Source organism: Pristiophorus japonicus, chromosome 18 (genome assembly GCF_044704955.1).
Source record: "Pristiophorus japonicus isolate sPriJap1 chromosome 18, sPriJap1.hap1, whole genome shotgun sequence".
Lineage (NCBI taxonomy): Eukaryota > Metazoa > Chordata > Chondrichthyes > Pristiophoridae > Pristiophorus > Pristiophorus japonicus.
The window spans coordinates 87,665,871-87,691,583 of NC_091994.1; the positions used below are offsets into that span (position 1 = coordinate 87,665,871).

Consider the following 25,713-nt stretch of genomic DNA (forward strand, 5'->3'; position numbering starts at 1 on the left):
ACCTCTTCCAACTTTCCTCACATTTCAATATTCATTTCAAGTCAATTCAGATTATAAAGCAATCGCCCAATACTGCTTGTTAAAAATGTTACTCCTCCTCCGTGAGAAAATAAAATCTAACTACCCCAGTCACAAGATAACCTGATGAGCCAATCAGCATGTCAGGTCCCCAGATAGAAAAGAACTGCGCTGCTTACAGAAGGTTTCTCTCCTCTAGCAGGGAACCTTACAAGTCGAAGTACCAGTAGTCCTGTGACTTGGAAACTTCTTTTATTCATCCTCACTGGTAGCAGAATCAACTTTTAAAAATTAGTTGATAGGGAAATATTTACATTAGGAGCCTCCTATTCTCAAGATAATTCCATCTTAACCTTAAAATTGTCTTTTATTTTAAGTAAATGAAGTAAAACTTCAAAATTACAGGTTTCTGCCCATTCTTAAGTCTGTGACACTCTGCCTGCGTGCGTGCCTGCCTGCCCCCTCCCCCTCCCAAAATCATATACAATTTCTAGCTGAAAGGGGGAGAGATGCAGAAAATACAGCCTCAAGCCTCTGCGCCATCATCCCTTTGCTATTTAATGAGTCATGTCCTCCCCTCCCCCACCCCCCTCAAACCTTCTTTCCCTGGCTCGATACTTGCTTATAAACTGTTACATCTCTAACTTCTTCCAGTTCAAACAAAAGGTCATCAATCTGAAAGATTAACTCTGTTTCTCTCTCCACAGATGCCTCCTGATCTGCTGAATATTTCCAGCAGTGTGTTTTTATTTCTGCCTTTACCACTTGGGAATTAGGAGTGATTCATGCTCCCTCCCCCATTTACCCTCCCTCCACTTTGAGATCTGCAACTTTCAGTGGTGAAAATTACAGGTATGAAGCCTTGTGCTTTCAAATTCCAGACTACTTCCTGGCACCTGCCATGAGTGGTCCTCACATCATAACGTTCGTGATCGTACAACAAGAATACAAAAATAAATCGCTCGATGTTCTAAGATAATGTGCCGCCAGGCTCGTGGGTTATGTATGCTCTGTGGCTCACATGTCAGATCACACTGCTGCCATTAGCTATTCTATTAATAATATCTATTACTGGGCGTGTCCTGAATTAAAGCTACCATTTGCATTCTTTCCCTCCCTTTATCTGACCCCTGGCTTTGCCCATTCAGTACCTGTTCTCACTACTACAGCCACCACCTGCTGATCCATGCTGTACTTTTTTGACTGCATGACCTGAGTTCCACAGAAGAGCGTGTGCCGTTTGTGTTCTTCAAGGGAATAGTTCGCATCCTGATCAGGAAGAGAGGTCTTCATCACCGGTACACTCTCCCCTGGAAAAATATTATACAGCAGTATTGATTCCTTTTCATTGCATAACAGTAAGGAACCTACTTTCAGTGTGCACTTCCTCATTCCATCAATGTAGTTTATCCTAATGTTTCAATAGGAATAATAATAGGTCATCGAATAATAATAGGTCATTCAAAAAGGTGACCTAAGAGATCTTTAAAATCATGAAAGGTTTTGATAGAATAGATAGTATTTACACTTGTGGGAAAGAGCAAAACTAGAAGCCATCAATGTAAGATGGTCATCAACAAACCAAATAGAGAATTCAGAAGAAGCCTCTTTAACCAGAGAGTGGTGTGAATATGGAACTTGCTACCAGTGTGAGTAGTTGAAGCGAATAGTAGGGATGCATTTAATGGGCGGTTAGATAAGCATATGAGGGAGAAGGGAATAGAGGGTTATGCTGATACATTTAGATGAGGAAAGACTGGAGGAGGCTCGAGTGGAGCATAACACCGGCATGGTCTGGTTGGGCCAAATGGCCTGCTTCTGTGCCGTATATCCTATGTAAAAAAAATAAGGTAAATTACAGGACTATGTCTCTTTTAATAGTTTTCATTCACAGCAGGTCACGATTTACTACACCCCTTTCTCTGGAATCCTCTCCCCAAATCACTTCACCATACAATTTTCCTTTAAAAGGTCCCCAAAACTATTCTCTTTAACTATTCATTTAGCTTTCACCCACCCATCATTTCCTCCATTTTTCCTCCCGGGAATGCTCTAAAAGTGCACGTTGTCGATTTTCCTAATTCCTAAAGTGTACAAAAGGTCACTATCAAGATAGCCTTCTCTCAATTCTTTTTCAGATGACACAAAAAAACAGGAATGTTTCAAACACAATTAACAAGGTGCAGACCTAGAGAATGCTTGGTACCATTACATCCTAACTTGGTGGGCTCAAGACAAATATTCTGAGGATTACAATTGCAGACTTCAAAAGTATCTCCATTATCCTGGTGGCAGATGCTTCACTCACAGACTGGGTGCCTACTTCAAGGGGAAATTCAGAGGGAGGGAGCCATAACCACTCTGGCTGATGTCAAACAGTCCACATCCAATAAGAAAAGTTCCCAGAAGGTACCACATTTAATCCCAAGTCTGTGCCGAGTGTACATGTATTAGGGTGGAGAAAAATCAGCCAGGATTCCTGCTCTTGACTGCCAGTCACCCCTACTGTAAAATGCACTTGTGTGGACTTCAAGTGAATACAAAATTGGGTGTTTGGTTAAAGATTCCTTTAAAATTCACCATCTATGCTCACATGAAGAATAGTCACTTGGGTAAGATTTCCAGAGGGTGCCCGCCACCTGTGGAACCATAGAACAGCCAGTCAGCGCCTTTAGGAGAGCAGGGAAAAAAAGAACTGGCTCTGTTTGGTGCTCACCTGTAAGCATGCTCTCATTGACCATACACTCTCCAGTTAGAAGTGCTGCATCACATGGGACTTGAATCCCATCTTCAGGAATAACAATGCAATCGCCAGGTACTAAATCTTGAGAATTTATCATTTCCTCTTCTGTAAAACAAACCATTAAACCCATCAACAGAATACAGGAAGCAAGCTAGCCAGGACTAACAGCGTATCTCAAAGACAAGGCCACAGACTATGACCATTAAGTCCAAATATTGAATTCATTTACAACCTAAAGTACAATCACAAGGTTATGACAGTAATAACTTTTAAACAATGTGTAAATAAACACTATAGGGTTGAAATTACAGTCTGTGCAATTCTGATAAAATGCTTAGCTTGTGCCCAAATTCCTTTCTGTGCTATGTGGCTGACATTTGTCACAAGCGAGTTAAGCACTTATACAAAGACCATTTATACAAAGTGCTCTCTGTAATTTCAAACTATTGAACATCTGTGGGTTCTAGTTGGTTTGAAAAACTGCTCGGCAGAAACAGCAGTGCACGATGGCCATTTATTAATGTATTCCATTAAAATAATCAAGAGTAATAACCACCTCATACTTAATATTAACTATATTTCATATTGCTGTTCAGTCCAACTCCATGAAACACAGACATGGGGTGGGAATGGTAGATGAGTTGATCTCAAACACTTCAGATGTCTAATGAGAATAGGAAAAGCAATGCAATGAGCACATGTATGTGGAAACAATTCACACAATGACCGCCATCCACTCAGGAATATACAGTCTGCCATTCCTTCTACAATATACACACGGACTGCCATTTGATAAAGCATTTAAGTGTTATTCTTATTTGTTTTCCCTTTCCTCCTCTTCTGAAGGTGCTGGCTTTTACAGGGTTTCAGGTTCCACATCATCATCAGCATCATCATAATAATAGGCAGTCCCTCGAAACGAGGATGACTTGCTTCCACGCCAAAAAAAGGATGAGTTTACAGGTGTTTCAATGAAGGACCTAATATTTCAGGTCCTGAACTACATAGTGTAGGGTGGAAGATGCCTGTGATTTTTTTTTAAACGTGTGGTAGCCGTTGAACACCAGTCACTACACGGGCTTGACAGAGCCAGGTCTTGGTCCAGTGGCAAGGATTACCCATGACACAACCATTCTCGTAACCTACGATACTTTGACACGTGTCCAATTCTCTCACGTCTCAACAGTAAGTGTCGATAGACTCCTCAACCAAGCAGGAGATCGCAGCTAATCCAATCCTCATTAAATGTCCTCACACACTTTCCCATACATACAAGCAGGAATTCTTGCTGATATTTCTCTTCCTAGCCCAAGGACTCAAACAAACTGCAATTGTAACAGGCATCATAAAATTAGAGCTAAGCTATTTAGGAGTGAAATCAAGAAGCACTTTCTCACTCTAGGGATACTGCAACTTGCGCCTTCAAGATTATGGATTCTGGGTTAATTGAAATGTTCAAGACTAAGGTCAATAGATTTCTGTTGGGTATGGGTATGAGTATGAAGGGATATGGAACAAAGATGGATAAATGGAGTTAGCTGTGGCCGCCCATTTAAAACTGAGATGAGGAGGAATTTCTTCCCTGAGGGTTGTAAATCTATGGAATTCTCTGCCCTAGAGAGCTGTGGAGGCTGGGTCATTGAATATATTTAAGGTGGAGATAGACAGATTTTTGAGCAATAAGGGAATAAAGGGTTATGGGGAGCAGGCAGGGAAATGGAGTTGAGTCCATGATCAGATCAGCCATGATCTTATTAAATGGCAGAGCAGGCTCGAGGGGCCATGTGGCCTACTCCTGCTCCTATTTTTTATGTTCTTATGTTCAGTGATAGCACTCACCTTCGACTCAATCGGTTGTGGGTTCAAGTCCCACTCCAGAGACTTGAGCACAAAGTCTAAGCTGACATTCCAGTGCATTACTGAGGGAGCACTGCACGCTGGAGATGCTGTCTATGGAATGAGACGTTAAACCGAGGCCCCGTCTGCTCTCTCAAGTGGACATTAAGAGATCCCATGGCACTATTTCGAAGAAGAGCAGGGAAGTTCTCTCTGGTGTCTTGACCAATATTTATCCCTCAACCAACATTTCTAAAAAAAAAATTATCTGTTCATTATCACATTGCTGTTTGGGAGACCTTTGTGTGTAAATTGGTTTGCTACATTACAACAGTGACTACATTTCAACGGTATGTTATTGGCTATTATGTGCTTTGGAGTATTCTGAGGTCAAGGCACTGCATAAATTCTTTCATTGAGGTAGAGATCAGTCATGATCTAATTGAATAGCGTAACAGGCTCGAGGGGCTAAATATCAAACTCCTATTTCTATGTTCCTAAAGTCCCTAGCTGAGATCAGTTAATGCAGTGTAGCAAAGGAACTGAACTGGAGACCTTTATCTCCAAAAAGCAGTGACACAACTTCTGTCTGAGGTTGAACCAGACTGTTCGCAACCTTCGTGTTATATTTGACCCTGAAATGTGCTTTCAACCACACATCCGCAGCATAACTAAGACCGCCTATTTCCACCTCCGTAACATCGCCCGTCTCCACCCCAGCCTCAGCTCATCCGCTGCTGAAGTCCTCGCCAAGCCTTTGTTACCTCTAGTCTTGACTATTCCAGCACACTCCTGGCTGACCTCCCACATTCTATCCTACGTAAACTACAGGTGATCCAAAACTCGACTGCCCTTGTCCTAACTCACACCAAGTCCCGCTCACCCAGAACCCTTGTGCTCGCTGACCTACATTGGTTTTTCGATTTCAAAATTATCATCCTTATTTTCAAATCCCTCCATGGCCTTGCCCCTTCCTATCTCTGTAATCTCCTCCAGCCTCACCCCCCCTCCACCGTCCCCATCCCCCAAGATGTCTGTGCTCCCTAATTCTGCCCTTTTGAGCATTCCTGATTATAATCGCTCAACCATTGGGGGCCATGCCTTCTGTTGCCTAGGCTCCAAGCTCTGGCACTCCCTGCCTAAACCTCTCCATCTCTAACTCTCTTTCCTCCTTCAAGACGCTCCTTAAAACATACCTCATCACCTGCGCTAATTTCTACTTATGCGGCTCGGTGTCAAATTTTTTAAAATCTCATAATACTCTTGTGAAGCACCTTGGGACGTTTCACTATGTTAAAGGCGCTACATAAATACAAGTTGTTGTTGTAGAATGGGCAGTGCCTTACCCACTAAGCCATGGACAAAGAAAGTTTCATTGTTTTAGGCATCATCTCAACCCGTGTTACTGTCTTGTAACACACTACAAACTGTGAATTACCCATTATGTAAGATAATCCAGCTTGTATACTACCCTGTATTTATACAGTAGTAATGTAAGCGTCACTCGCCTCCAGTATCTCTGCGGACCTGCACACTGAACGTCAGCTTTACCATATTCCGTAATGTCACACTTTGCTGCACACAAAACAAATAAAACAGTTACAATCAGTGACTACATCATGAAACATCTCTGCTTTGTTACCCATTAATTTCAACATTGATATAGATCACGATGTCCAATACATTAACTGCTAGCCACATGTGGCAAATTGCACTTCTGATTCGTAAATAAAAATGACACCATAGTTGGGTATGTGATTTCAGCACTCACATGGTGTGCACTTTAGCCTTTTTGTGCATTTGTTGAGAAAATGAAAAGCAGAGTGTGCCAGTGTTTTTTGATCATTAAGTGCTTTACTCCCTTGGTTACTGAATGGTGACAAGATGTTTGTTAAGTAAATATACACACATATGACGTACATTTACTTATATTGTGCGAGTGTATGCAAGACATTTCCTACTAAAATTAGTGCATGTGGCTAAAACGGTGTTGCTGTAGCTAATCTGCGATTTCTATTGGACAACAATGATGTCGACAATTGCCAATGTCAGGTGACGGGATGTAGGCTTTGGATATCAATGCCGTGGGAAAACGTAACCACCACAAAGCCAAAGGGCAAGTGCATTACTTGCCTCTGAGGCTACAAGCTGTTTTCTCATGTCCTACTATTTCCAAGCTAGTCATTTTATTTATTTATTTACATTTGTTTAATACAGGTTTAAAAGTGATATGTTTGCTGTAACCAGAGAGCATGTGAAATTTGTTGATGTTTGTACGTCACCGTTGGCATTTTCTAGGATTTTCATATCTGATTCATGCTTCATAGCGCCACACAACAGATCAGCATACAACATTTAAAGTACGAAAGGAAAGACAAGGTAGAGAAAGCAATGAAACTCTCAAATAATTCTCAGTACTAATAAACATAATCTCGCACTTATTAACATTATTTCCCCCTTTACCAGGAACAACTTTTTTAAATCTACAGAGCTAAACTCTTTCTTGTTTGTCCATTTCCGAGTTTCTACAATCAATCTTTGGGTACAATTAAAGCTTTCTTTTAACTACCACAATACAGAAGATGTGCCCAGTGAAGTGCTTGTCTTTTATTTCCTCCCTTCTCTGCAGCTGTGGCCGCAATAGTTTTTGCACACTTCCCTCTGGTTGTGGTGTAAGTGGTGTATTTGGACTTCCAGAAGGTGTTTGGCAAGGTGCCACATAAAAGGTTACTGCATGGATAGAGTATTGGCTAACTAACAGAAAACAGAGAATTGGAATAAATATTTCATTCTCTGGTTGACAATCAGTAACTAGTGGGGTGCCGCAGGGATCAGTGCTGGGACCGTGTGTAATGTAACCAAGTTTGCTGGCAATACAAAGATGGGAGGAAAATCAATGTGTGACGAGGACAAAAAAAATCTGCAAAAGGATATTGAGAGGCTAAGTGAGTGGGCAAAAATTTTGTAGATGGAGTATAATGTTGGAAAGTGTGAGGTCATGCACTTTGGCAGAAAAAAATCAAAGAGAAAGTTATTATTTAAATGGAGAAAGATTGCAAAGTGCTGCAGTACAGCAGGACTTGTGCATGAAACACAAAAGGATAGTATGCAGGTACAGCAAGTGATCAGGAAGGCCAATGGAATCTTGACCTTTATTGCAAAGGGGATGGAGTATAAAAGCAGGGAAGTCTTGCTACAGTTATACAGGGTATTGGTGAGGCCACACCTGGAATACTGCGTGCAGTTTTGGTTTCCATATTTACGAAAGGATATACTTGCTTTGGAGTCGGTTCAGAGAAGGTTCACTAGGTTGATTCCGGAAATGAAGAGGTTGATTTATGAAGAAAGGTTGAGTAGTTTGGGCCTCTACTCATTGGAATTCAGAAGAATGAGAGGTGTTCTTATCAAAATGTATAAGATTATGAGGGGGCTTGACAAGGTGGATGCAGAGAGGATGTTTCCACTGATAGGGGAGACTAGAACTAGAGGGGATAATCTTAGAATAAGGGGTCACCCATTAAATGAGGAGTTGAGGAGAAATTTCTTCTCCGAGGGTTGTGAATCTGTGGAACTCGCTGCCTCAGAACTGTGAAAGCTGGGACAATGAGTAAATTTAACACAAAAATAGACAGTTTCTTAAACAATAGGAAAATAAGGGGTTATGGGGAGCAAGCAGGGAAGTGGACCCGAGTCCATGATCGGATCAGCCAAGATCGTCTTAAATGGCGGCGCAGGTTTGAGGGGCCGTATGGCCTACTCATACTCCTATTTCTTATGCTCTTATGGTTTGTGTTGTAGTACGGATCATACATCTACAAGGCAACCAGCACATTAAGTCAGCATTGTTTATCTCATCTTCACTGCACCAAGTATTTTTTTTTTAAGTCCCCCCACCCCCCCCAATTTGCTTCTTTCCTCTCCACAATGCTGATTCTGATGGAGTGTAATCCAGCAATGTCTGAAGTCCTGCTGCATCTCATTCCAGTTGGCATTCTTCATATGCGATTCTCATCACCCTAACTCTGACCCAACATGTGGCCCTCAAGGGCCGACACTCCAGAGCTCAAGTCTCAGGCAATTCAGTCTTATCAGCGTTTATCCTCCTCCTTCACGATAAATGATCTCCTCATAAAAGATCCTCTCGGAATGAGTGATCACAATATGGTTGAATTTGTAATACAGATTGAGGATGAGGAAGTTGTGTCAGAAACGAGCGTACTATGCTTAAACAAAGGGGACTACAGTGGGATGAGGGCAGAGTTGGCTAAAGTAAACTGGAAACAAGGACTAAACGGTGGCACAATTGAGGAACAGTGGAGGACTTTTAAGGAGCTCTTTCATAGTGCACAACAAAAATATATTCCAGTGAAAAAGAAGGGCGGCAAGAGAAGAGATAACCAGCCGTGGATAACCAAGGAAATAAAGGAAAGTATCAAATCAAAGACCAATGCATATAAGGTGGCCAAGGTTAGTGGGAAACTAGAGGATTGGGAAAATTTTAAGCAACAGCAAAGAATGACTAAAAAAGCAAAAAAGAAAGGGAAGATAGATTACGAAGGTAAACTTGCGCAAAACATAAAAACAGATAGTAAAAGCTTTTACCGATATATAAAACGGAAAAGAGTGACTAAAGTAAATGTTGGTCCCTTAGAAGATGAAAAGGGGGATTTAATAATGGGAAATGTGGAAATGGCTGAGACCTTAAATAATTATTTTGCTTCCGTCTTCACAGTGGAAGACACAAAAACCATGCCAAAATTTGCAGGCCACAGGAATGTGGGATGGGAGGACCTTGAGACAATCACTATCACTAGGGGGGTAGTGCTGGACAGGCTAATGGGACTGAAGGTAGACAAGTCCCCTGGTCCTGATGAAATGCATCCCAGGATATTAAAAGAGATGGCGGAAGTTATAGCAGATGCATTCGTTATAATCTACCAAAATTCTCTGGACTCTGGGGAGGTACCAGCGGATTGGAAAGCAGCTAATGTAATGCCTCTGTTTAAAAAAGGGGGCAGGCAAAAGGCAGGTAACTATAGGCCGGTTAGTTTAACATCTGTAGTGGGGAAAATGCTTGAAACTATCATTAAGGAAGAAATAGCGGGACATCTAGATAGGAATAGTGCAATCAAGCAGACGCAGCATGGATTCATGAAAGGGAAATCATGTTTAACTAACTTACTGGAATTCTTTGAGGATATAACGAGCATGGTGGATAGAGGTGTACCGATGGATGTGGTGTATTTAGATTTCCAAAAAGCATTCGGTAAGGTGCCACACAAAAGGTTACTGCAGAAGATAAAGGTACGCGGAGTCAGAGGAAATGTATTAGCATGGATAGAGAATTGGTTGGCGAACAGAAAGCAGAGAGTCGGGATAAATGGGTCCTTTTCCGGTTGGAAATCAGTGGTTAGTGATGTGCCACAGGGATCAGTGCTGGGACCACAACTGTTTACAATATACATAGATGACCTAGAAGAGGGGACAGAGTGTAGTGCAACAAAATTTGCAGTTGACACTAAGATTAGTGGGAAAGCGGGTTGTGTAGAGGACTCAGAGAGGCTGCAAGGAGATTTGGATAGGTTAAGCGAATGGGCTAAGGTTTGGCAGATGGAATACAATGTCGGAAAGTATGAGGTCATCCACCTTGGGAAAAAAAACAGTAAAAGGGAATATTATTTGAATGGGGAGAAATTACAACATGCTGTGGTGCAGAGGGACCTGGGGGTCCTTGTGCAAAAAGGTTAGTTTACAGGTGCAGCAGGTAATCAGGAAGGCGAATGGAATGTTGGCCTTCATTGAGAGAGGGATGGAATACAAAAGCAAGGAGGTCTTGCTGCAACTGTATAAGGTATTGGTAAGGCCGCACCTGGAGTACTGCGTGCAGTTTTGGTCACCTTACTTAAGGAAGGATATACTAGCTTTGGAAGGGGTACAGAGACGATTCACTAGGCTGATTCCAGAAATGAGGGGGTTACCTTATGATGATAGACTGAGTAGACTGGGTCTTTACTCGTTGGAGTTCAGAAGAATCAGGGGTGATCTTATAGAAACATTTAAAATCATGAAAGGGATAGAAAAGATAGAGGCAGAGAGGTTGTTTCCACTGGTAGGGGAGACTAGAACTAGGGGGCACAGCCTCAAAATACGAAGGAGCCAATTTAAAACCGAGTTGAAAAAGAATTTCTTCTCCCAGAGGGTTGTGAATCTGTGGAATTCTCTGCCCAAGGAAGCAGTTGAGGCGAGCTCATTGAATGTTTTCAAGTCAAAGATAGATAGATTTTTAACCAATAAGGGAATTAAAGGGTTACGGGGAGAGGGCGGGTAAGTGGAGCTGAGTCCACGACCAGATCAGCCATAATCTTATTGAATGGCGGAGCAGGCTCGAGGGGCTAGATGGCCTACTCCTGTTCCTAATTCTTATGTTCTTATGTTCACTGATTTCTCCAGTTTGCGTGTCTGGAGCTTTGAAAGGAGCTGTTCATAGCACCGATGTCTCATTGGTGGTTAAATCCTAAATCAGAACAGCAAGAAACGATGGGTATTGGCAGTTTGTGATATATGCAAATTCATGGGAGATTGGATTGAAAATTTATACGTGGCCCTTGAGGCTCCATGGAATGTACTAATTCATCCCACAAAGACAAAAACTTTGATCTCAATGGTGACTGGTTAGGTTATTAAACTGTGGAGGGTATATCAGTTGAACCTGATCCTACCTCAGTTTACATTCATATATACTTTCCAGCAATCACTGGATAGTAATGAGAAGCAGAGGCTTGGCAGATGTTTCCCTTCTTTAGTCCAGAGGCGATGTCCTGGCTGAGAGCAGCTAAATCTGCACAGACTGGGAATTTGACCCGGAAGTTCTTGGGTCTGTAAAGTTCGGTACCACATCACAGGGTGCATTTGCCTTCTGCACCAGCAACATCTGAATCAAAACAAAATGTTTTGGATTCCCGATAGTTAGCAGTCGCTTAATCTTCACCGTCTCAGTTTGTGGCATAATCTAAAGCATGTGGTTTGGTTTTCAGCCATGTAACCTCCTCCCAAGTCTCTGTGGAAATCACAGCGAGCAAGAAAGAAGGCTAAGTGCTAGGAATCTGGAGTTGTGTCGTATGCTACGGAGATGGTCCAAAATTACAGGCTACGCTCTCCATTTAGTAAACAATGCGCACCAGAGGTGTCTTGTAGCTACATTAGCACAGCAAGACTCCCCCCTTCGAAGTAAGTGTCAGGGCAATTAATTTCAATGAGGTGGGGATGAAAGAGAAGGGAAATTAACATTCCCTTCCCTGAATTTATTATTCTATCTGTGCTATAGTATCGGACTGTTATGGTTAGGCAGCTAATCTACACCGTCAGTGGGAATCCAATCTCTCCATTTATCAGATTGTCTCTATTAATCAAAAACTACTACACTGTATAAATTGTCTCAAAGTTCTCACTGTACAATGCATACAACTAGTTAATAGTATTGACAATCACCACAAGTTAAGAGAAGTTTGTAGGGTTCTTGAAACACTGGATCTGAGCAGCAGTTACATTCCTTCTATCACTTCACAGTGAGTGCAAGCTTGTACGTTCCCCAAATTTGTGATGTGTAAAACCATTGCAGTTTGCTGGCAAACCCACTGTGAATTACCATAAAATAGGGGAAAAACACCATTTCATACATAACACCCAACAAACAAGCAGCAACACTCCCAAGTCATCCAAATAAACAGGTGGCGGATGGAGTTGGAAAAAAACCCTTAAATATTCTGTGAATCAGTGGAAATCTGTCAATGTCTGCGAATTTCTGTTTCGCCGTTAACTCGACTGTGCAAATATTCATTTATATATAATCCAAGTTTTTTGTTTCATATTGAAAATGATATCAAGGCACCAAACCGATCTTATTTCCAGTAACAGATCTTCAGAAACCCTGTAGATTGTTCCCTCATGCTTTACCTTGTGTGTCTGGTATAGGGATATACCAATGGAGATGACAGAGATGAACAGGATGCATCCTGCGTAGTAATAATATTCCTCTGTGATCCAAAGTATAATACTGAAGATCTGGAAAATGTAGAAGGGATTTAGCACCTGAAGTGGGGAAAAAAATCAAAAATTAATTTTTAAAACTGCAGCACGCACCTTCAGAATTGAACAACAACCAGAAACGGCTAACAATGAACAGGAAGACTGTAAAGGTCAATAGGCCTGCCAGTCACCTTCATGAACTCTGGGAACGAGACCATTACTTTCCTTCTTTCTTGCCTCCACTGTTGAATGTGCTGAATTATATTAAGGTTGCACAGGTATCATTTATCCTCCAGTACCTCAAACGAGTGGCAATGCTTCATTTGAGAGTCAGGATGGTGAGCACCAGCAGGCTCTTTCACTGTGGCAGCTGAGTTCAATACTGACCCCACCCTCAGTATACATACATACATACAAGTGCACACAGGGGGTAGAACAGGAGTCACTGGGCACTGATTGATAGTAGGAACTCTAACCATTTCCCTTCTTTAGCCCAGGCGCATCAAAGCCAATTTACTGCCCTCCTGCTACATAGGTCAAGATCAACTAACACAGCACAGATCAGGGGGTTGAAGCTGGAACCTTCCTCTTTGTGCTCAGACCCACACTGTGTGGCATCTTTATTGTTATTCTTGTTATCGGTACTTGCATTTGTGCATTTGGTCCAAGCTGGAAAGATGGTTGAGACCCAGGCATCTCCACTGAAAATTACAATTTGAGCACTTAATTTTGAGCAAGCAATTTCTCACCAACAATAGGAGATTTGATTTCTGGCCCCCCACTTAAAGAAGAAGAATATCTCTAAGGGTCAATAGTATGAGGTGTATTGCCTCTCTATAACTAAGTGGCGCAATAGTGCAATCTGGGCCAATGCTTCCTCCTACCTAGTGATGACGAAGTGCCAAGTCTCCATTTGCATCTGCCCACAACAGCATGAATGAGATCAGCTACGTGCCCAGCGGCAGTAACCCGTCTCCCACCGTGCACGCAGAATGTTAGAGCTCCAAATACCTTGTCAGCATGCAACTGCAAAATGAGCATCTTAATCATTATACTATCTGCCTGGCCCAAAAACAGGAATGTTTTCTTTGAAAATGTAGGGTCACCTCGACTCACCTCCTCTATTAATAGTCTGAAGTACGATTTTACAGGCACATCAATCACGTTTGGTCCGTACACCCGCCTTCTGCAAGAAAACCAAAGAAATGATAGCATGATGGGGACATGTTCTGCACCTTATCAGATTTCAAACTCAATGATTTACACACTTGCCTATCCGTGTGTGAATCTGGAGGTTAGGTGAATAGTATGCTCTGTACATTGGCACATGTGTAGCTATCTCCCCATGTATGCTCTTGCTTCTATTACAGCATTTTGTAACTGTACAAAATTCAATTTCATATTATCTCCACCCCACTCCCCGGAAGAGGCCAACTCTTGTTGCGCCATAGCTCCATGGGCACTGGTAGCCCTCTCATATTTTGCCCATGTGCAAACCTAGACAGCGAATGTCAGCAATCCATCATCCAAGTCTGATCCTGTTCTCACCAATCGCACACATAAATACACTTTCCAACCAGGGTCACTAAGCAGTGATTGGGAGCTGGAACCCTGGCTGATATTCCCCATTATAGCCCAGGGGTAATGAGAATAACTGTAACACTCCAATTGAGTCAACTGAAAAGTTAATGACTGAGATTCATAGATTTTTGTACGGTAAGGATATCAAAGAATATGGAGAAAAGGCAGGCAAATGGAGCGGAGGTACAGGTCAGGCATGATCTGATAGAATAGCGGAACAGGTTCAAGAGGCTGAAAGACTTACTCCTGTTCCTATGTTCCAACAGCTGCCCCAGCTAATAAAGTTAACTCAACACAGGCCAGCGACGGATTATGTCCCTTCTGGAAATATATCTTGCTCCCTTCGCTGATTTTAAGTAAAGAAAGTGGATAACTATAAAGTGGTAAATCCAGTGTTTATAGCTTAGCAACATAAATCCTCTGAAAAATTCGGAAACATCCTAGAAAAATAGTTCTACATTTATTTGGATACAAATTAAGCTGTGTGGCCATCTCTCAAGTTATTGTAAGAAACAGCCATTAAATGGGCAAAGGTTCATCTGTCACATAGCCTGAAGCCAAAGGCATGCTCCTCCGCAGAGCTTTGCCAACTGCTTGCGGTCAGGGATATTTCAGCAAAATATTCCGTCTGTTTAGATACAACAAATCTCAAGAATCTGCCGTGTACTCACTTTGTGTTTTGGTTGTGTCTGCTGAGTCCCCTCTGTTGCCTGTGAATGTCTCCACATGTCAGCGCCTCTTCGAGAACACTGTAAAACAAAACAAAACACTAATCAACGTTGAAATCATAGCAAAGGTTAAAAAACACACACAAAAAACCCAACTTACATATAGCAGCTTTAATATAGAAACATTTTCCCAAGGCGCCTCACAGATGCAGACGGGAAAAATAAATGCTGAGCCAAAGGAAGAGATATTAGAAAGGGTGAGCTAAAGCTTGGATGAAGAGGTGGGTTTTAAGGAGGAGAGGGAGGTCGAGAGGGAAAGTGGCTTACAGCGGGAATTCCAGGGGCCTAAGAGGCTGAAGGCACGTCTGTCAATGGTGAGGCAAAAGGAAGGGGGTGGTGAATAAGAGGCAAGAGTCAGATGAACAAAGTTCTAAGGGTGGGGGTGGTGTTTAGAGGCAGTTACAGAGATGGAGCGAGGCAAGACTATGAAGAGGTGGGTTTTCTAGGGATAAGGATTTAAAATTTCAGGTGTTGGGGGACTAGCAACCAAGATAAGTCAGCAAGGAAAGGGGTGATGCATGAGCAGCAAAGTTTTACGGTAGGTGGCAGATGGGAGGCTAGCTAGGAGAGCTTTGGAATAGTTGAATCTAGGGGTGACAAATGCATTAATGAGAGTTTCCGCAGTAGATGGGTTGAGGCAGTGGCAGAAGTGGAAGTAATCAGTTTTTGTAATGGAGGGAACATGGGTCGGAAGCTCAGCTCAGGTCAAATGGGAAACAACCTGAGACAGTGGCTGGGTAGGGGATGGAATTTGTGGTGGGGGTCCGAAGAAGAAAAGTGCAGCTCAGCCTGGATATCAGACGAGCAATCTGACAACAAAGAGGCAGTGAAGGGTTCTAGAGAGATGGTAGAGAGTTAGAGCAGGGCAATGTCAGCATACATGTTGAAACTGACCCCATATCTGTGCATGATGCTGCCAAAGGGCAGCATGTAGATGGAGAAGAGGAGGCAGCTAAGAATAGATCCTTGGAGGATGCTGGAGCCATCGATGAGGGAGCAGGAGAAGCCATTGCCAGAGATGCTCCGGCTACGATTTCATAGGCAAGAGTGGAGCTGTGAGCAGTTCGTATTGTGGGAAAAATTGAAAGGAAATAAAATTAAGGCACATCATCATAGGCAGTCCCTCGGAATCGAGGAGGACCTGCTTCCACTCCCAAAGTGAGTTCTTTGATGGCTGACCAGTCCGATACGAGAGCCACAGACCCTGTTACAGGTGGGACAGACATTCGTCAGGGAAAGGGGTCGGTAGGGCTGATTTGCCGCGCGCTCCTTCTGCTGACTGCGCCTGGCCTCTTCATGCTCTTTGCGTCGAGACTCAGAGCTCAACGCCCTCCCAGATGGACTTTCTCCACCTCGGGCGGTCTGCTGCCAGGGCGTCAGTGGTGATGTTGCACTTTACCAGGGAGGCTTTGAGGGGGTCCTTATAACATTTCCGCTGTCCTCCTTTGGCTTGTTTACCACGGAGCATTTGCTTAGGGAGTCTCGTATCTGGCATGCATGCTATGTGGCCTGCCCAGCGAAGCTGATCGAGTGTGGTCAGTGCTTCAATACTGGGGATGTTAGCCTGGTCGAGGACACTGATGTTGGTGCTCCTGTTTTCCCAGGAGATTTGCAGGATCTTGCGGAGACATTGTTCGTGATATATCTCCAGCGACTTGAGGTGTCTTCTGTACATCGTCCATGCCTCAGACCCATACAAGAGGGTATTACTACAGCCCTGTAGACCATGAGTTTAGTGGGAGATTTGAGGGCCTGGTCTTCAAACACTCTTTTCCGCAGGCGGCCGAAGGCTGCGCTGGCGCACTGGAGGCGATGCTGAATCTCCGCATCAATGTCTGCCTTTGTTGATAAGAGGCTCCCGAGATATGGGAAATGGTCCACGTTGTCCAGGGCCGCACCGTGGATCGAGATGATTGGAGGGCAGTGCTGTGCGGCGATGACAGGCTGGTGAAGGACCTTTGTCTTACGGATGTTAAGCGTAAGGCCCATGCTTTCATATGCCTTAGTGAATACATTGACTATATCCTGAAGTTCAGCCTCTGAATGTGCACAGACGCAGGCATTGTCCGCATACTGCAGCTCAATGACAGAGGTTGGGGTGATCTTGGACCTGGCCTGGAGATGGCGTAGGTTAAACAGCTTTCCACTGGTTCTGTAGTTTAATTCCACTCCAGCGGGGGGCTTGTTGATTGTAAGGTGGAGCATGGCGGCGAGGACGATTGAGAAGAGGGTTGGAGCGATATCGCAGCCCTGTTTGACCCCGTTCCGGATGTGGATTGGGTCTGTAATGGATCCGTTGGTAAGGATCACGGCCTGCATGTCATCGTGAAGCAGGCGTAGGATGTTGACAAACTTTGGGGGCATCCAAAACGGAGGAGGACGCTCCATAGACCCTCACGGTTGACAGTGTCAAAGGCCTTTGTAAGATCGAAAAAGGCCATGTATAAGGGCTGGTGCTGCTCCCTGCATTTTTCCTGCAACTGGCACACTGCAAAGATCAAGTCTGTTGTGCCACGTAGGGGACGAAATTCGCATTGCGATTCGGGGAGGAGCTTCTCGGCCACAGGGAGAAGACGATTGAGGAGAACTCGAGCGACAACTTTCCATGTGACTGAAAGCAGGGAGAAAGTTGCCGCAGTCGGACTTGTCCCCCTTTTTAAAAATGGTCACAATCACTGCATCTCTGAGATCTCAAGGCATGCTCTCCTTCCTCCAGATGAGAGAGATGAGGTCATGTATCTGAGCCAACAGCACCTCTCCGCCATATTTTAGCACCTCATCATGGATTCCATCCGCACCCGTAGCCTTGTTATTCTTAAGCTGTTTTATGGCTTTGCCAACCTGATGCAACGTTGAAGTTTCACTGAGTTGGTGGCGGGTGGCATGCTACAAGATGGAATCGAGAACACTCGAGTCAAAGGCAGAATCTTGATTGAGGAGATCTTCAAAGTGCTCCTTCCATCGGACCCAGACAGCCTCTGTGTCCTTGATGAGTGTTTCCCCGTTCTTGGCCAGGAGCGGGGTAGGGGCTTGGGAGTTTGGGCCGTAGGTGGCCTTGACTGCAGTGAAGAATCCTTGCATATCATGACTGTCGGCCAGTTGTTGTATCTCCTGTGCTTTCCCCATCCACCACCTGTTCTTCAGGTCCCGAGTTTTTTGTTGGACCTGAGCCTTGAGCCGTCTGTAATGTTGTTTTGCAGCTCCAGAGTTAGGCTGTTGCTTGAGGCTCAGAAATGCTTTGCGCTTGCGATCTATTAGTTCTTCGATCTCCTGATCATTTTCATCAAAACAGTCCTGATGTTTTCTGGTTCAGTGACTAAGTGTCTATTCACAGGCACTGGTTATAGAGGCCTGGAGGGCAGACCAAGTGCTGTGGGGATTCAGCATCTTGGGGTCACCAAGGCACGCCAGATTGGCTGTGGGACGCTGGCTGTATAGGGCTCTCTTAGCTGGGCCTCTAAGTGCCCCGGCATTAACTTTTTTGCAGAACTGCTTCTGCTGTCCCCTCTGCTTTGGGGCAATGTTAACGTTGATGATGGATTTGATTAGGCAGTGGTCCGTCCAGCAGTCGTCAGCTCCTGTCATAGCGCAGGTGATGCGCACATCCTTGCGATCCCTGGCTCGGACGATGATATAGTCAAGCAGGTGCCAGTGTTTGGAGCGAGGGTGTTGCACGATGCCTTGTATTTGTCCCTCTGACGGAACAGGGTGTTGGTAATGAGGAGTTCATGTTCTAGGCATTTTGTCAGGAGTAGGGTACCGCTGGAATTGGCTTTCCCTACCAATCTCGTCTCCCCAGAGGGTTGTGTCTTTGCCAACCCTGGCATTAAAATCACCCAGGAGGATCAGTTTGTCGCCCGTGGGGACACAGGACAAGGATGTCTCGAGGTTGGAATAAAAACCCTCTTTAGCCTCATCCATTGCATCGAGCGTGGGGGCGTATGCACTGATGACTGCGGCACATTGGTTCCGAGATAGGGTGATACGGAGGGTCATGAGGCGTTCGTTGACCCCACAGGGGGAGTCTTTGAGGCAGTCGACCAGCTCATTCTTGATGGCAAAGCCGACTCCATGAAGGCGGCGTTCTGCCTCTGGTTTCCCTTTCCAGAAGGTGTAACCTCCACCATGTTCCTTCAACTGGCCTTCCCCTGCCCGCCGGGTCTCGCTTAGGGCGGCGATGTCAATGTCAAAACGTCCACGCTCCCAGGCAACTATGGCGGTGCGGTGTTCCGGCCTGTTGCTGTTGGGATCATCAATGAGGGTCCTGACATTCCAGGTCCCGAACTTCATACTGACGGAGTGAAAGATGCCTGTGCGCGAGTTCTTTTAACGTGGGGTGGCCGCTGCACACCGGCAACCACAAGGGCTTAGCTGAACAAGGTCTTGGTCCAGTGGCAAGTGGGTCCAAGACAACTGGAGACCAGGCACAGCTCGATAAGCCTAATTGTCTAAGGCACAGCCACTAGTCAGGAACCCTAGTTAAGAACAGAATATGTAGAGAAGGAGAAAAATGTACAAAGAAAAGGCCATGCCCACCATCAAGCCCATTCATCCGCAAACCACATTCAGTTTGCTCGATCATGGACTCTTCCAAATCCTGTTAATCTCCTGACCAACCACAGATAAAATCTCCATGAAAATAAAACCGAAATATCTCCTCAAAAGGTAGTCAAGTAAAGCTACAAAGCCAACCTTGCATCTCACCCTATTCAACACTGACTAGTGATATTCCACAAGCAACATCTATGGCCCAGGCAACAAAAACACTGGAGAGTTGAGCGTTTTATCAATATTGATCCATATCTTTCTAGGTTTCACACAAGTCTAAGTTCTCGTATAGGTCAGTTAGGTATCTGACACACATAGAAACTCATCACGATGAGTCTCCAAACCAAGCTACAGTAATATCCGAGAACCACAAAATTATGGAATTCCTTCAGTCCCTTCTACAATCTATAGTTTCCCCAAACCCACACTTGACATCATCTAATCAGTGCTTCCCAATTTAGCTCATTTCTATTCCTCCTCTTAACCTTGATGGCATCCTGCACAATGAACCATCCTTTTTTTGATTCTATTCATAAATTCGGAGTTAAATCAACAAAGCACTAAGTGCTTTTGCCAGCAACTGTTCAACATATCCACTACTCTGTCTAAGGTTTGTTAATTTGCACATTTGTTTTCTTGTGTGCAATGGAGAGAAACATCTGGGTATTGAAGATATATAAGTATAAGCACAAGATGCCCCACTTGAGTAAATAGGTGGTACATACATCATAGGACGCGCTCATCCTCCCCTAACGTCCAGGTTACAGGTATAAATTGCAAGATATAATCGCCACTCGATGGAAATGTGATGGAATAATGCGCAAAATACACTCAGAAGCCAAAGTGTGCCAAAGGATCTGATTCAGACTGGCTCAGAGTACAATCCCATAGCAGAGAGTGGCTGACTCCCAATAAGTAACCTCGCAGAGTCACCAAGTGTTCCTACACCAGTTTACATACCTGAGTTTGCAGAAGCTTCGTCTTTTCTCAATCCAAATGTAGCGTAAACCCTCAAAAGTGTAGTAACGAATCACATTTTTCTTTTAAGAGAAAAAGAGCACCGTTTATAAAGATTAGAATGGGACCTTGCTACAGGCTACAAGGAACCCTGATCACAGCAAACCATGTTATCTCAGGTGAAGCTAATTATTGGGATTTGAATGAGTGATGACACTGAATGAGAACAGGGGACCTCAGACATTTTACCTTTCCATGATAACTATTAATTGGGCTCAACAAAATTTAATTTTGAAATGTGTTGAAATATTATGTGGTTGAGAAAATGAATCCACTCCTTGGGTGTATCAAGGTTCAAAAACAGCCGCCCTTTATACCTGGTTCACTTTCAGCATGTATTGTGACCATTCGTGTCGGCTCCCTTTAACAAACTCTTCCCATCAGTTTTGGGATGGATTGGACAGGTAAGGAAGCGGAGTGTCCTGGTTTGGTCCATTGTTTTTAAATCACATCTACACTTCTATATTTTTATATCGATGATATAAAAACATACCAATATGCTTGCTGCACAAACAGCAAGTAAAAAAATGTCACAACTTGGTTCTGTTAATTAACACAAAACTGATATTTTATAGTTGGCAGCACTGAATTTGTTTTATACCAGAAAATGGAATACTTTCTATTGTAGGCACCGAATGGCCGCATCATGTATTGTCAGGTACAATGCAGAGCAAAGCTCCCTCTACTCTTCCACCACAATACACTGGTGTCAAATCCCCCCGCCATCAACGTCCTGGGGGTCACCATTGACTAGAAACTTAATTAGACCAGCCACATAAATACTGTAGCTACAAGACAGGGTCAGCGATTGGGTATTCTGTGGCAAGTAACTCGCCTCCTGGCTCCCCAAAGCCTCTCTACCACCTAGAAGGCACGTCAGGAGTGTGATGGAATAGTCTCCACTTGTCTGAATGTGTGCACCTCCAAGAACACTCAAGAAACTCCAGGAGACAAGCCAGTACCCTTGATCGCCACCCCATCCACCGCCTTAAACATTCACACACTCTACCACCAACGCAACATGTCTGCAGTGTGTACCACCTATACCCCGCCAAGGCTTCTTCAACAACACCTCCTAAACCCACGACCTCTATCATCTAGAAGGACAAGGGCAGTAGGCGCATGGGAACATCACCACCTCCAAGTCCTGGCTTGGTCATTTATCGCCGTTCTTTCATTGACGCTGGGTCAAAATCCTGGAAATCCCGCCCTAACAGCACTGTGGGAGTACCTTCACCACACGAACTGCAGCAGTTCAAGAAGGTGGCTCACCACCATCTTCTCAAAGACCAATAAATGCTGGCCTCGCCAGTGACACCCAAATTCCGCGAATTAATAAAAAATGCTTCACCTTCAACTTCAAACCCAGTGTCACATTTTTCCATCTCCCATTCTTCCCAGAATGAGATTGCCAATTAAGTGCTAAATTAGAGGCTGTTTTGTACGATGGGCCAGAGTTCATTGGGAACAGGATTGAGACTACCCAAACTCATCTCATATAGAAGCTTTACGTTATACATATGGCTATATAGCTAGTAATATAGGTGACGCAGTATCTGATCTCCTACCTCCTCCTGTTTCTGAAGTTGAATAGTGTCCTTCCAACAATCTTCAAGCACTCCTATGGCTAAAGTAATTCGGTTATCATCTTCACTGGACTCAACAAGATGAGGAAAACTTTAAAATAGAGACACAGAAAAGCAAGAGCATTACATTGGGAACTGGTCCATATGCTAACATTTTCTGATCATTTGGAATAGAGAAGCAGATTGAGGCACTGACACATAAGCAGGCAGTTTCTAGCCCCAGATTTCTGCAGCAGTATTTCAATGTTCAAAATACAACAGATCTCTGCCCCTCATGTATTTAGACCACCCTCCTTAATAGGAAGAGTAGGATTGAACCGCTGACATTTCCATAGAATCCATCAATGCAACCTGTCAGAGGCATGATCAAGACCTGTGCAATGCCAGCCTGTTTTAGCCAACTGTCCTAGATCCTGCAGACCATCTGCCAAAGATGAACAAATCTCACCCTTCTAAGAGTTCTCCTGATTGCTCAATGGCGAGATGCATAGCCCAGGGTAGTTCTAAATTAGCTGATCTCAGCCAGAGTTGGGTGAGGGTATCTCAATTAGAGTATTTAGAGGGGGGAAAAATCAGCAAAAATTCTTGCTGAAAAGTAAAGTTGGAGTGAGTACAGGATCTGTTTCTGCAAAGATAACCTGCAGCCATTGGAAATCATATATCCTGTAATTTTCTTCAGTCATCTCCAGAGTGAAGAAAATTACCAGATACACGATTCCCTTCTTCTGGCTAGGGTGTGTTTTCACAGCTGTCAGCTGCCCCCAATAACCCTCACCCCAAGTGGCCATTCTTCATTTCTGAGCAGTGAATATGAATGGACTAATTGACTGTGAAGAGCATCAAATCAGATTCTATCCTCACTTGACTTGCGTACTTTCCAGCAGGGGTCAATACATAATAAAGAGCAGAAACCCCAACTCCACAGTCCAAAGCACTGATGCCAGTGTCACCACGGTTTGGGGGGGGGGTTCAGTTAGTGTTCAGGTGCACATATTTAATGTCACCATCTCAATAATCCACTGAACACTGGATTAAAGCTGTAGTTGTTCTGAACAGTCAGCTATGATTCAGTAGCTCTGTAAGGGTCAAGGATGTCTCGGAGCGGGTGCAGGACATTCTGAAATGGGAGGGAGAACAGCCAGTTGTCGTGGTGCACATTGGTACCAACGACATAGGTAAAAAGAGGGATGAGGTCCTACGAAACGAATTTAAGGAGCTAGGAGCTAAATTAAAAAGTAGGACCTCAAAAGTAGTAATCTCGGGATTGCTACCAGTGCCACGTGCTAGTCAGAGTAGGAATCGCAGGATAGCGCAGATGAATACGTGGCTTGAGCAATGGTGCAGCAGGGAGGGATTCAAATTCCTGGGGCATTGGAACCGGTTCTGGGGGAGGTGGGACCAGTACAAACCGGACGGTCTGCACCTGGGCAGGACCGGAACCAATGTCCGAGGGGGAGTGTTTGCTAGTGCTGTTGGGGAGGAGTTAAACTAATATGGCAGAGGGATGGGAACCAATGCAGGGAGACAGAGGGAGACAAAAGGGAGGCAGAGGCAGGAGACGGAGGGGAGATGGGGGGGGGGGGGGGGGGGCGGAGAGGCCCGGGGCGGGGAACAGGAAGGGCCACTGTGCGGCAGAATTCCAAAAGGACAAAGGGTGTTAAAAAAACAAGCCTGAAGGCTTTGTGTCTTAATGCAAGGAGTATCCGCAATAAGGTGGATGAATTAACTGTGCAAATAGATGTTAACAAATATGATGTGATTGGGATTACGGAGACGTGGCTCCAGGATGATCAGGGCTGGGAACTCAACATCCAGGGGTATTCAACATTCAGGAAGGATAGAATAAAAGGAAAAGGAGGTGGGGTAGCATTGCTGGTTAAAGAGGAGATTAATGCAATAGTTAGGAAAGACATTAGCTTGGATGATGTGGAATCTATATGGGTAGTGCTGCAGAACACCAAAGGGCAAAAATCGTTAGTGGGAGTTGTGTACAGACCTCCAAACAGTAGTAGTGATGTTGGGGAGGGCATCAAACAGGAAATTAGGAGTGCATGCAATAAAGGTGCAGCAGTTATAATGGGTGACTTTAATATGCACATAGATTGGGCTAGCCAAACTGGAAGCAATACGGTACAGGAGGATTTCCTGGAGAGCATAAGGGATGGTTTTCTAGACCAATATGTCGAGGAACCAACTAGGGGGGAGGCCATCTTAGACTGGGTGTTGTGTAATGAGAGGACTAATTAGCAATCTCATTGTGCGAGGCCCCTTGGGGAAGTGTGACCATAATATAGTGGATTTCTGCATTAGGATGGAGAATGATAGTTAATTCAGAGACCATGGTCCAGAACTTAAAGAAGGGTAACTTTGAAGGTATGAGGCGTGAATTGGCTAGGATAGATTGGCGAATGATACTTAAGGGGTTGACTGTGGATGGGCAATGGCAGACATTTAGAGACCGCATGAATGAATTACAACAATTGTACATTCCTGTCTGGCGTAAAAATAAAAAAGGGAAGGTGGCTCAACCGTGGCTATCTAGGAAAATCAGGGATAGTATTAAAGCCCAAGGAAGTGGCATACAAATTGGCCAGAAATAGCAGCGAACCTGGGGACTGGGAGAAATTTAGAACTCAGCAGAGGAGGACAAAGGGTTTGATTAGGGCAGGGAAAATGGAGTACGAGAAGAAGCTTGCAGGGAACATTAAGGCGGATTGCAAAAGTTTCTATAGGTATGTAAAGAGAAAAAGGTTAGTAAAGACAAACGTAGGTCCCCTGCAGTCAGAATCAGGGGAAGTCACAACGGGGAACAAAGAAATGGCAGACCAATTGAACAAGTACTTTGGTTCAGTATTCACTAAGGAGGACACAAACAACCTTCCGGATATAAAAGGGGTCAGAGGGTCTAGTAGGGAGGAGGAACTGAGGGAAATCTTTATTAGTCGGGAAATTGTGTTGGGGAAATTGATGGGATTGAAGGCCGATAAATCCCCAGGGCCTGATGGACTGCATCCCAGAGTACTTAAGGAGGTGGCCTTGGAAATAGCGGATGCATTGACAGTCATTTTCCAACATTCCATTGACTCTGGATCAGTTCCTATCGAGTGGAGGGTAGCCAATGTAACCCCACTTTTTAAAAAAGGAGGGAGAGAGAAAACAGGGAATTATAGACCGGTCAGCCTGACCTCAGTAGTGGGTAAAATGATGGAATCAATTATTAAGGATGTCATAGCAGCGCATTTGGAAAATGGTGACATGATAGGTCCAAGTCAGCATGGATTTGTGAAGGGGAAATCATAGAAACATAGAAAATAGGTGCAGGAGCAGGCCATTCAGCCCTTCTAGCCTGCACCGCCATTCAATGAGTTCATGGCTGAACATGAAACTTCAGTACCCCCTTCCTGCTTTCACGCCATACCCCTTGATCCCCCGAGTAGTAAGGACTTCATCTAACTCCCTTTTGAATATATTTAGTGAATTGGCCTCAACTACTTTCTGTGGTAGAGAATTCCACAGGTTCACCACTCTCTGGGTGAAGAAGTTGCTCCTTATCTCAGTCCTAAATGGCTTACCCCTTATCCTTAGACTGTGACCCCTGGTTCTGGACTTCCCCAACATTGGGAACATTCTT

At 44.2% G+C, this 25,713-nt stretch overlaps 1 protein-coding gene across 2 annotated transcripts in view; it reads right to left on the reverse strand.

Moving 5' to 3' along the window:
* Positions 1–25,713, reverse strand: part of atp13a2 (ATPase cation transporting 13A2) — a 91,577-nt gene that overhangs the window by 29,072 nt on the left and 36,792 nt on the right. For both annotated transcript variants that reach the window (XM_070860243.1, XM_070860242.1), the window contains exons 5-12: positions 22,065–22,173; positions 20,440–20,519; positions 14,875–14,952; positions 13,739–13,808; positions 12,551–12,685; positions 6,106–6,172; positions 2,735–2,866; positions 1,170–1,328 (exon numbers count right to left, since the gene is read on the reverse strand). In XM_070860243.1, coding sequence (XP_070716344.1) covers positions 1,170–1,328; positions 2,735–2,866; positions 6,106–6,172; positions 12,551–12,685; positions 13,739–13,808; positions 14,875–14,952; positions 20,440–20,519; positions 22,065–22,173 — 830 coding nt within the window. The remainder of the gene's footprint in view (positions 1–1,169; positions 1,329–2,734; positions 2,867–6,105; positions 6,173–12,550; positions 12,686–13,738; positions 13,809–14,874; positions 14,953–20,439; positions 20,520–22,064; positions 22,174–25,713) is intronic.